This window comes from Achroia grisella, unplaced genomic scaffold (assembly GCF_030625045.1).
Source record: "Achroia grisella isolate CSIRO2021 unplaced genomic scaffold, CSIRO_AGI_Agris_v1 utg542, whole genome shotgun sequence".
NCBI classification, from domain to species: Eukaryota; Metazoa; Arthropoda; class Insecta; order Lepidoptera; family Pyralidae; genus Achroia; species Achroia grisella.
Genome location: NW_026712928.1, coordinates 2578 through 16187, shown reverse-complemented (window position 1 = coordinate 16187; position 13610 = coordinate 2578). Strand labels below are relative to the sequence as shown.

The window sequence follows — 13610 nt, the reverse complement described above, 5'->3', positions numbered from 1 at the left end:
CTGAGACGTTATAATATAGTTAAAACTAAATAATAAAATATGCAAAAAATCAAAAAGTTACAAGAAAATGTACTAGGTAAGAGTAGGTAGTAGGGTAGCAGAAAGGTTTGATGGATGGAACTAAAAATTCCTATATGAATAAAGTTAACATATTTTATTCAATGTACACTTGATTCAATATATTTCATTCAATGTAAAACTATGAAAATCTATGTAAAACTATGTATTTTTTTCATATATTCTTTAATTACTATACTTTAATCAGTTCATAAATTAGCGGTCTCTATCCATTGAAAATCACGTGATTAATAAAATCCATGCCTAATTACAACACCATATAGCAAATACAGTCATCTAGTTTTATCTATATATTTATTAAATTTATATATTTATTAAACTCTTGATTATGATACATGATTATTGCTTAGGATTACATTATTGGTGCTTTAGTTGCCACACAGATTTAACTATTGTAAGTCTCCGCATTATAATTCATAAGCACTTGTATAAAGTACAAAATGAAATATATAGCACTAATAATTACTAATTAGGTACTCCATTATCATTGCTAGTCTTTTTATATGAATCACTTTGATTTCTGTATTGCTTAGTGCGGGGTATTCTCTGATGGCCAGATAACAGTTGTCACAACGAAATTAATATAAAATAAACTTAACATGCTACCCATGTTACAAGTCATACAAGTTATAACTTGCGTTAAATAAAATAGTGAATAGATACGTCCCTTTTGCAATAAATGAAGAAAATAATATATTCATCTGGCTAACAGAGAATAAGCCTTAGAAAATATTATTTTGTCGATTTAACTATGTCTTAAACTTATCATTAGCAGGTTGATTGTTAATATAATAAAATATGATACATAATTTTTTCTATAAACCTACATAATTTTGTGATACGATCAGATAACTATAATTTATTAATAACATAATTCTGAAAGAACTCTTTTGTACTGAAATTTAGTAAGTTATTGAAATACTTTTGGCCAGTTAAACTTCCAACAAATATAAGACATGCCGTTTTTAAATAATACATAGCGTTTATAAAAATCCTTTACACCATAATGTAAACGTAGTAAATTGTAGGCATAAAAATTCAAATGATATCAAAAGACTTCTGATAAAATAACATGTGGGCGTCAAATACACTAGTATTGTAAAATTGAAAACGAAATAATTATTTTGTCAGTTCAATTGTAATAGTTATAGTCACGAAAACTTACAAACTTTATAAAGTAATAAAATATTTAATAGAAAAATAGGATAAAATAGTTACAATATGACATCACAATATAAAACTTTTAATGAGACCAGTATAATTATAGAAATAAAAGTTCTGTTGAAAAGCAATGCAAGTGACCAAAAGTATTGCAATTTTTAAATATATCAACAGTATTTATGATCAGAAATTTTCCATAATAAGTCCAAAAATTTTATTAATAGTCAAATATAAAATTTATAATTTTGGTACATTGTTATTTTTCTGATTACTAAAAGAAGTGAATCAATGCAAATATCTATTGAACAATAAAATATATTTATATTAATGGAAAAGCCCATTTTATTCTGGTTTTGTCATTGATGTCTTGATAAATAACAATCGCTTTAAAAAATATTATACATCTTTCTTCTAGCTTCTGTTAGATTAAGCATTACTATAATAGTTAATATAAAATATTCTATGAGTTCCACGTAGGATGTTTCTAATATATAAAAATATAGAAGATATAAGCGGGTGAATCGGACGCGAGCGCCAGAGTAGAAGTGGAGGATGGCGGCGGCGGCGGCGGCGGTGACCGAGGCAGCACTGCCGCAGCTGGAGGCCCGCGTCAGTCCTCGCTGCACGAGTCGGCCTCGTCCGCCTCCTTAATGTTCGTGAAGAACGACGTGAGCGCCTTCATCATTACTCCTACAAATTATACAATACAACCAGTTAACCGACTACATGTCCACAAACCACAACCACGTGACAATAACGATCCAACTGCCAACTTACCTTTGCCTTCAGGCTCTAGTTCAGATTCCTCCCAAGCTACAAATCCTTCTACTGTAATAATATATTGTTCATGCAAATATTGGAAAATTTGCAATGTCAACCCTGCAGAAATAAAACAATTTTATTTAAATAAACTTTGCTCAAATTTGACAAGTTTAAAGATGGCTGCAATGAAATATTAAAAATTATTTTTATACCTTGTGGGTGTTCTAGCCTGTGTATGAGCTGTTGTATTCCGACTAAACAACTAGCTTCTCTCGCGTTCTTCGATTCACCAAATTCGTTTATAAGTCCAGCGTATTTATTCATACGTTCTTGATTAAAATGAGGTATATCGCGCCCTTCAGGGCCAAATAAGGCATGTTCGCAAATGGCTTGAATTAGAGACCTCATAAACCAATCTTCAGTCGACGACTTGCCCAAGTTATCCTAATAACAATCATTGCAACCAAATATAAAACCTGCTAACTAGATATGATACACAACATATACCCTCACCAAAATTTTCAAATACGAAGATATTGTTGTTTACATTTCGCCAAAAATCAATTTATCTATTAAGAGATTGATTGACACAAACACGTCGTCCATATCAACTAACAACAAAACCCTTATATAAAGCAAACAGATCCATAAATAATTTTTTACTTACATGTACCCAGCCTTTTATACAATCGCAATTCTCATCTGAATTCAGAAGTTGAAGTAATTTCTTCTGTGTCTCAGATGGAGTTAATATTTTCTTTGAATCTTCAGATTTTGTAACTCCTTCCAAAAATTCAAATTTATTATCTGCTAGCCATGACGTTACCTAAAAATGTTACAATTATTAGCATATTTTAGATCATATCATATAACTTTCAATCAATACTGGAGTAACTATGAAATTATTTAGTTATGCCATACCTGGTCATCATGCATCCATTGATTAAACTGAAGATTGGATTCCAGCCATTTACTTTTTGCAAAAGTAGGTCCCATGCTATCTCTTAACTCTCTTATTATTGCTTTTAGTAGTAAATGTCCTTGTTTCGCAGATTTAATATTTTCAGAAAGCCTAAACACTTGAAGTAGTGTGATGTGCTGTAAGAAAATCCATTCCCGTGACAATTACATATGAATTTCTAAAACGTCAGATTTTAAAAAACAATTGGGTTACAAAATAGGATTTTTTTTAAATTATCCTACCATCATTATTCTCTTCTCGGGTCTTGAAACAAAAGAATTTTATACATTACACTATTGGAGCCTTATTTAAAGTAATTTAATTATAATACTAAAAGTAATAAAATAATTCACATATTCAATACGAATTACTATAATGTCATAGGTATACCTTTTACCATAAAAGGTTAAGTTCTATTGGAACAGCATAATGTGTGAATGAAGCACTGAATATTACAACAAATCGATTCAGGAATAGCTAAAGCTATATCTGAATATGAAAATTAAAAGAAAGGGCAAAGTGTTTTTTTTTTAATATTTCACTGGCAAACCTGGTTTTATTTTGTGTATGATTAAATATTTACATACCCTCTTTTCAATATGCGGCGCAATGATCACTCCTAAATATTCATATAACATGGGTATATCAATATACAAATCAGGCGCAAATTCTAAAGTTTCTGTTATGCCCAATTCAAAATGAACTGGTAAGATAGTATTTGTTGAAACCAAATGTAAGAGTAACTTCGCTATAGTGTTTATTTCTTTCTGGGATCTGAAATATACATACTGTTAATTATCAAATACACTAAATATTAGATTTTATATATAAGAATTAAGAAACTATAATACAATCAAATATTCTTTTGTAAAGAAAATTTATTCATTTCCCAAGAAACATATGTTGTAGTTTTGATACTGGGATCAAAAATTAATGTGATATGAACTAGCTTACTTCTCCAGTGCCATGTTGAGTATTTCCGTAACAACTGCAGCATGATTTCTTGTATCAAATCTTTGTATTTCATGTATCAACTCATCGTCAACAGGGTTCAAAAGAGCGAGGTTAATCATTGCATGAACAGACTTCTTCTTGTTTTCTGGCAGTGGATCCTGTGGAACAGCTGCTGTAACAGGTCCTGGAATCTCAGCAATGACTGGTGGGGTAGGAGGTGCAGCGCTTACGCTGCGACTACCCGAGCTGGATAGAGCTGTACCCACTAAACCTGGACGGCTGCCGCTGCCGCTGCCTAAAAAAAAATTAAATTGTAATAGTATCAAGACTATTCTATTTGAATGATGTCGTAAGAATCCATTAAAGTTATCAAGTCAAGTTTAACTAACTAACCATATACCAAACCAATTCGCCAGTGATAATGGTTGTACAGATATATATAAAATCCTTTATTTCCGGGAAAACAATTATACATCATTACATAGTATAAAATAAAAGTTGCTGTCGCTGTCTGTTCCTATGTATGCTTAAATATTTAAAACTACGCAACGGATTTTGACACGGTTTTTTTAGTAGATAATATTATATACCCGGGCGAAGGCGGGCCGAGTAGTTAGTTACTTCATAATAAAAAATTATTAAATCTCATTTCCTTGTCTTAGTTATAAGTAAGAGCAATTCTGATAAGGAATTAATGATTTTCAAACAATTACGTTTCAAATTTAGTTATGCATCTATGATAATATTTCATTATAGGGGCTCCATTGGTTAGAGATATTTAGTCTAAACCAGGGATTCACAAAAAAATATTTATTAATACCAATAAATATTAAATAATACAACGGTTACAAATATTATTTTGGAATATCGCAAAATATATGACTAGGACTCCTTACTTTTATGTAAATAGATAGGTAGTTAGCAAGCATTCAGCTCTGAATTATGTGCGGTTTTCAATAATAGATGAACGTAATACCGAACTATGATATAATTATTGATAAAACAGTAAAAAAAACTGATTCTTCACAATTAACATTTTAAATTAAGACTAATGTTCATAACGACCTTAGTTTCTCTTCATACAAAATTATTATTAAATTACATCTTAGTCCTTAAGAAACCCAGTCGATAAAACAAACTAAGATGTTTACTAGTAGATTTCCTACTATACTATATACACATTTATGACATCGACTAGGAAGTGTCACCTCATAATTTATCTCTGACCGAAAGAATATGGAGTCTCTATCAGGTACATTTAGCGACTATGATTAGTGACTAAGTAGCCACCGAGAGCCCTGCCGTCCGTGTTCTTGTTGATATACTCAGATGGGGTAGTGATATTAAAGACATGACACCTACACACTATGCATACAGAATACACCTACTCCTACTGTATATATTCTGTAAAGCACTAGTTGTATGGAATGGTGCACACCATTCAGGATGCTATTAATTATAATAACACTGACGTATTTCAAATAGAGCCTAACACGTATTTTGTAATGACTAATATAAGGATAATTAATTAATTACTTACTGAAATCACTTCTAGTAAATGTCGACCTCTCAATGGAAGCACCTTTTGCCTGATAGGTTGGGGATGTATCTTTGCTTCCTAAAAAAATTATAATGTAGTCACTTTGAATGAAAATATTGTGATATAATTTTGAAAACATACATTCAAGAATCACAACTGACTGACTAGATTTCATGTATTGTTTAATATAAAGTATTAAGTCATGGTTAACCAACCACATTTTCCGAAGTTATTACAATTAATAGCCACATCCCTCCCATAATTGCAATAACCCCCTTTTATATTCACCAACATAATTGTTCACTTCCAGTTTATAACAAACCATGTTACTTTATGCCTACCCTAGAATATTGAAGCAATTTAATCGCCATAAATGTACAAAAAGGGCCGACGTCAATCAGAAAGTCGACTACAAAAACATATATATTATAAAGAGAATTTGAAGCCATGGATTTTTTTATTTAGTATACAAACCCAAATTCTTTAAGACTAGGGATAATTCTACTGCATTGATTATTTTAATGGGCTAAACCTAGTTTCTTTCGAATTAAATGAGCATATAGCCACTATGAATACTTTTTTGATCTAAACAAATATAAAAAAAAATATTTATTTTGCTTTCTTGTTATTTGAAGAATGACAAAGTGTCATTATGGATAGTACAAAAAATAACTTACCTTTGATGGGACTAGAATCGTTTGGCTGCATTTCTAAAACACTATACTTGTTGTTAGTAAGACCAACCATGCTGTTACTACTAATTTGTGCTGCAGTTTTAGTACTGAATGCAGGGCTCCATGCAGGAGGAGCCAATTTAACAGTACTTAAATTCTGAAATATAATATCACATAGATGTAAAACAGCAGACTGTATTGTATATTCCAATTACAGTAATAATAATGATTACCACTGTATAACACAGTTAGTATATGTTTATCATGTCTGGTCTGACATCTACAATAATTATTTAACAAATTGAAACAATATAAAAAGAAAGATGTTCTTGCACTATAACATTAAAAGCATTAATTACAATTCACGAAAATGTTTATAGGACTCTCCTTTTTGTCGTTTATTTGTCGATATATAGATTACAGTTAATTCTAATAATGACTATTATAATACCGTATTGATAAATCTGAATACCCAACGCCTTTTTAGTAGTGTCAATTAGTCCAAATTGAACCTAGCACAGCATGTAAAAAGAGGCTCCTTAATGCTATATACCGTAACAATCAAGAACAATTGTTGAGAATGAAACTTATGTTCAGTGTGCTATTTATATAACATACACCGCAACGATTTTCGTTATGTGGCGCAGTGAAAATGACGCCATCTGTCAGTAATCCCATTTTATTGACGATATCAAATAGCATAGCGACGTAAACGTAACTTTACCTATAGATAAAAAATAGTTCTATCGTATGTCGATTAAGTAACCTCGTTACAATGTCACGTTATCGCAATTTTGCCGAAATGACAGCATGGCATTGAAACGACGAACAACGCAATTAATATTATAATTGTTTGAAGGCATTAAAAATTCACAAGTATATCAAACCAATAAAGGTACCCTTATAAATATATAATCTAACTAGGACCATAATAAATAATGTTCCGTATCTACGGTATTGTACTCACTTTTTAAATTGGTTGGATTAACAATATTTGGAATGAATGTAACATAAATAATTTTGTTACTTTCATTAGATCCTACATTATCGCATTTTATTAATTGAAATTATTTGGTATTGCGTCATAACTTCAATTGACTACACAAGTAGAACGATTTCATACAATATTGCATAATTTGTATACAGTTCTTTATTTAATTTTAATTTTTTATAAAGAATTCAAATTTTAAATAGTAACAAATATAATAAGTAGTATTTTTATTGTATTTTTAATTTTGACATTCTATTCTTATTTTTGATAGCAATTGTTTTTACAGTGCCTTTTGATTCTACGATATTAGGAATATAGCAATCTACCATACCAAGGAACGTGTCTAATTTTAATCCATGTTAATAAAGTCCACCTTCACAATGTTAATCTTTGTGAAAGAGGTGGCTTACCGATTCAAGTAGGTGTATAGCTTACAAAGACGTTAAAAATTGCAGTAACGGTGTGTGTAAACAAACAAAAGAACTTACTTTATTACTTGTTAAATTAACAGCTTTTAACTTGGAAGTATCTATTGTATAACGTTTGGTATGTGTCCAATTATTGCTATTATCCATTTGGAAGGAATTAGAGTTCTGTCTTCTGCCTTCACCACGTTTGCCACGACCACCTTCATCACGATTTCGGAAACCACCCATAGGGTTGGCGTTTTTTAACTGCAAATACAATAACCAAATAAGACATGAAAAATATATATTTTTAGAAAAATAATCAGGGCAATTCTTTTGTACCAGAATACCAGACCGAAAAGGTAAAACAGAACATTGTACAGTATTAAAATTCAAATTCCATATGCTTCACGCAGCGTCCTCCAGCTCCAGGATTATGTAAGCCGCAGTGTCTGTAGCTTCTAATGTGTACTAGTGCAAAATAGAACCCATATGGTGCGACTTTGTTCATCCGTATGTTACAATGATTTAATGTCGCATTATTTCATGTAACAAATCAATGATATCCCATTCATTTTAAGTTTGTGTATCACACTCAATTTTAATATTCGACTTATCAATTTAGGTTTGACCAGTGTTGTATACCATTTACACATTAGACTTACCACAATGTGAAGGTTTAACCATAGCTCGATAAGTTAATGACACTTCAGTTCTAACTTGCAATACGTGCCACGACTAAGCCTCACGAGCTTTACAAAATGACCATATTCTCATCAACCAGTGGCTCAAAAAATATAATATAGTTGCCAGCACATTCAAGTCACTTTATGTGATATTCAGTATGCGACCAGGAAACTGCCCCACAGTTACCCTAGATAGGAAAACTCTCCCCTAAAGTGATACAGTGAAGTATCTAGTAATGCAACTGGATCATCGGCCGACTTGAAGAAAGCACATTCAGATAAAAAGAGACCAAATATAAAATACAAGAGGATGTATTGGTTGCTAGGCAGAAAAGGAAAATTATCCCTTGACAACAAAGTTCTCTTCAACTCTATATAGAAACCAATCTGGACCTACAGCATTCAGTTATGGGGTTCTGTTGAAAACTCCAATCCAACAAGCATAATACTAAGGGCTGAAGACAATATTATGAAACAGATTATAAATGCACCTTTGTGTTTGCAAGAACATTGAAGGTTCATAAGTATCTCACTTCATACACAGTGGCCGCAAAGATAAAACACTGCTGCTTCAAATAGATACAGTTAGTAAATCATCATAATGTGATGGCCAACCAACTAATAGTCCCCAACATACATATATGGGCTTAAAAGGCATAGGTTACTGAAACCCGATAACTAATCAGACATAAAGAGACGATGATTCTCCTGGTAATCATACTCTACCCGCGAGGTAACTTTTACTACATCTGTTAATACTTCGACTGTTCAGAAAAAAAAATAGTTTTGGTGATAAAATCAAGAGCAAATTCTATAGTAATTTGTTTTGTAAATTAAAACTAGACAATTTTAGGAGGTTGGAGGTTTGGTCATTAGTATTTCTTATATTATAAATAGACACACATTTACATCGTTGTTTGTCTTTTGTAAAGAAGAGTAAGAGACCCATTGCTAGCAATGTATGTAGCCATGTCATGTCACATGCGTGCGTTCACACAGGTGTCCCTTGCATTTAATTCCTTGTGTATTGGCCGTTATGTGCTAACTGACCTGACTAATGTTCATCCTATCATTGCCTTAGTATCCTTGCCATCATCAGTCAGCCAGTGCACCGTTCCATATTCATATATTAAATACAGATACTTTAATGATTACAATGAATAATGACGAAGTGCCCAATATTCACACAAAAACAATAGATAATATTTTGCAAAACGCACTGTAATAAATTTCTAACGTGACTATACCTCAATTTCACGTTGCTGCTGCTCAGCTTCTTTTTGAATTTGATCCATCATTTTAGGTTGTGAATCTACTACACTCTTAACAACCCATCTTCGTTTCCTTAATTCAATTACATCCTGAATCATGAATCTAACACGACTACTAATTTTGTTGCTTTTACGGCCATAAATTATGTTCTGCATTTTCTCAAATACAGAATCCAATTGGGTTTTTGCTTCACTCTCGACTTGTTCCCCAATTGTAGTAAGCAGTTTGCATAAACATTCAAGGTTTTCTTCCTCTAATACATCTTCTATCAAATGGTTCATACAGTATACCATTATTTTAGATGTAAGCATTTTTAATTTATATAATTCACCTGAAATAAAAAAATATCTTCAATAACCAATTGTATAAACAAAATAGAAAACATTTAGGTAAAGAAGAATTAACTATATATATATATGGAACATAACATATATGTCATATATATATATATATATATATATATATATGACATACATTCGCAATTGCTATTGCCTTTCGCAAGTCGGCTTTTATCAGTAACTGGCTGAAGCAAAATTTTAAATTTATCAAATATTTATAAATGCTTGTTGTGGTACTTACTTTTCATTAGGTAAATATAATTCAGCACAGAAATGTGGCTTTATTATTTTTTAGTGGAAAAGCAAGTACTTAAAAAACTAAAACATGAATTTGAATAGTTATTGCTTGTATTCTAAATACGTAATATATGATAGTCTAGGTAGTAGTACTGTTAATAGTGCGTGCTCTTGTCTTAATAATAAAAAAGATTAAAAACCTGAAGTATGTCAAATGAGTTAATTGTAATTTTGTTAACAAAAACTTACCAATGAATCTGACATTCCCAACTGAACGCATCCTGGCTCGCCTATTTTCTTCCTTAAGCATCAATTGCAGTTCCTTCTTTTTGTTCTAAATAAAAAGAATAATTTTAATATAAACAATACCATACTATTTTATTTAATCCAAGTTCTTAAATTATCCAATTTATATTTAAAGTATAACATGTTTGAATAGAATTGACTCTACTTACAGGATCATTACATTCAGCTTTTTCTTTCTCTAATTTCAGAACTTGCTCATCTACTTTCTTAGTTACAAATTGATTCTGACATTTGCTGATAATAAGTGCTCTAAAATTTACATATTGGTTAGGAGCACTTGCTTTATCTGCAGGTACCTGTAAATTTACATTGAGTAAAGATGACATATGAAATATATATGTAAATAGTAAATCTAATAAATCTAATTACCTTGAGCATTGAGAGTTTGTTACACATCGCTGCATAGGCTTCCGAGAAATTAGGTTCATCTATAGCCTTTTCAAAAACAATGTCAATGACACCCTCGAGACGTGTTTGTGTATCAATATTGAGAGTTTTCACTTTCTCTAATAAAGTGTCAAACTTTTGAGGGGTCAATTTATTAAGTATTCCTCTGAACTTCTTATACAAATCCTAAAAAAATATAGTCAATAAAATAAAAAAAAATATAAATATCAATAACATATATGTGCATATATATTTAGTCATGGCCTTGTTAATGATTCAATACCCGACCTAATGTAGTGTGTTCGAATTTATGATTAGTTGTGAAACTTATATTTCTGGTTAGTACTCAGGAAGTGACACAGAGATATAAATTTATGAAGACGGCTACGGGTCCCACTCACATTACCCATGTTGAATATAAGTATGCGGCACTTACTTCGGTGCCGCATAGGATAACTGGAAGAAAAGTGTATTATTTTATGATTATCAATACAATAAAATAATAAAACTCACTTGTGTTTTATAATCATCCTCAGTAAGAGTTTCTTTCCTAAATCTAGATGGTTTCCATGCTGAGTCAACTTCATTTAACTTCACCTCTTCACGCGATAATGTCACCACGTGAATAACTTTGGCACCACTATTACCACTCTGGCTCGTACTTGATTTCATGCTTCCTTTGCCTGGATTATAAAAATCAAAGAATCTGTATGTTAATATTAACTATTTAGAAGTATAAATAAACTTTATTCAAATAATTTTTGAATAGATATCTATATTTTTTATTCTAATACTTATTCGGAGAGCAGACTAATCACAAGAAAGAATAAGCAAGATAATTGCTTATTGCTCTTTTAAATAATTGTCGGCATATAGCCAGACTGACAAAAGTTAATTAATACTAGAGAAATAAAATAAATCAGTCATCAGACCAATCCCATTACGAGTATAAGAGCTTAAATAAAAGTTGGATAAGGATAACTAACGACATTATAAATGATTACTCGCCTCCCAATGACATATTTCTGCTATCTTTCTTAACATCACGAGGACCAGTACTTCTAATAACACCCACTAAATTTGGGCCTTTTCCAAATGCAGGCATAAACGTATCGCTAATAATGGGCCTCTGTTGTATCGGTGCGAATGGCATATTTTCATATGTTGGAGTTGACTGTAAATAATAATTTAATTAGTATATTAGTGTATATTAATATTTCATATTATTAAATTTATTTGTTACTAAATCAGAAAATTACTCACTCTGACAATATTGCATGTCTCTAAAAGAGGTATGTTAGGCTTGTTTTTGGAAAGAGGATCGTCTTTGATTTGTTTTAGCAACTCTAGATCATAACATCTTTTGCCTGATTTATTTAATGGAGACCACTGATCTGAAATACAGATTAAGATTATGTAAAATAATCTAAATGAGAAATGTTATAAACTATACTGGAATGTGATACAAACCTTCACTATAATTGTGTTTAGGTGTAAACTTGGTTACCACAGGAGTAACAGCTATTTCAGTGGGTTTAGACACAGCCTCTTCTTCCTTTGATGATAACAAACTCTGCTCCTGTTCTATATTACTTACTTTATCAGTCTCATTTTTACCATTTTCATATGATACTGTCTCAGTAACATTTGCATCACTGTTGGCCATTTTTACAGATTTCTTCTTAGTATTCTTCACAAGTTTTTCATTTTTATTTATATCTTCTTTAGTCTCAATCTTTGTCACATCTGTACTATTGCCATTAGCAGAGTCGGAGTCTTTAAAAGAAAATAATAGTTTATTACACAATATATTATACACATGTTAATATATAGATATAATATTAGATATTAAAGCAAAGGTACAGATTAGGATAGAACAGTAGTTTTAAAAAGAATTGAACAGAAATGTTAAACAGAATTAATAAGATGAAAGATGATAACAAACCAGTAGATTTATTATTAAGATTAATATCTTTCATCTTAGAATCAGGTTGATTAGTGCGAAGACAGCTGACTAAACTTTGTGTTAACTTGACTTGGGCTTGTATTGCACGAGATATTTGATTACTTTCAAGAAATGTGTCAGGCGCAGCAGGAAACTCCTTGGCAACTTTTTCTATTCCTGCTGACAATAATTCTGTAGGAGTAGGTACTGCAAGTTCTGTCGGTTCAGGCTTATTTCCTTTATCAACTTTGATATGAATAGTATCAGAATCAATCTCGAAAGGAATCTCTGTGAGTTTCGTTGCCTGTGTCTTGGATAAATCTACTCCAGTTATCTGACTGTACTGACTAGTTGGAGGGTTGATAACTTCTTGAAAACTATCAACTGAACTAATCACTGTAACAAATTATTTTATTAGTTAGATATTATCTAATTACCTATTACTCACTAGGATACCAAAATTATACATGCCATGCATGCATGCAGTATATGAAGCTACTATTAAATTTGAGTGAGTAGGTATTAATAGTACACAGGACATAAAATGGTATTTTAAAAATAAATTGAATTGAATCAGATTTTATTCATGTTTTGTGTGTCCCTATAAATTTATACTATTTTCCTACAATTTAATATTAATAAAATCTGCCTCAAATCAATTAACAGCAGTCAGTCAGTCGTTCTTTTTTTTTAAATTTTAATGACTAATTATTTTAAGGCATACTATATTAATAAGTAAGGTTGGCCAATTCTAATGATTTGGAAAAGGTACTAAAAGTACACAAACACTAATTAGTTTTTTATATTATAATCATCACATTTAAATTTTTAGGAATTTTACAAGAAATTTGAACATAGATAAATTTAATAGAAACAGAAACAAGTTTTGCTATTATTAGTAGAAGAAAAGT

General features: G+C 30.9%; 1 protein-coding gene across 1 annotated transcript; it reads right to left on the bottom strand.

Annotated features, from left to right (window-relative positions):
• Positions 1–295: 295 nt before the first annotated feature.
• On the bottom strand, positions 296–13105 carry LOC131847811 (eukaryotic translation initiation factor 4 gamma 3-like; the record flags this gene model as incomplete). The annotated part of the gene is made up of 19 exons (XM_059197467.1): positions 296–1929; positions 2017–2118; positions 2214–2445; positions 2669–2827; positions 2923–3099; positions 3550–3736; positions 3917–4211; positions 5457–5534; positions 6134–6287; positions 7610–7795; positions 9462–9817; positions 10311–10395; positions 10517–10663; positions 10737–10940; positions 11268–11437; positions 11763–11928; positions 12018–12148; positions 12225–12530; positions 12700–13105. Coding segments are annotated over 19 exons (3621 nt in total), but the record flags the coding sequence as incomplete, so codon positions are not given.
• Positions 13106–13610: the final 505 nt, after the last annotated feature.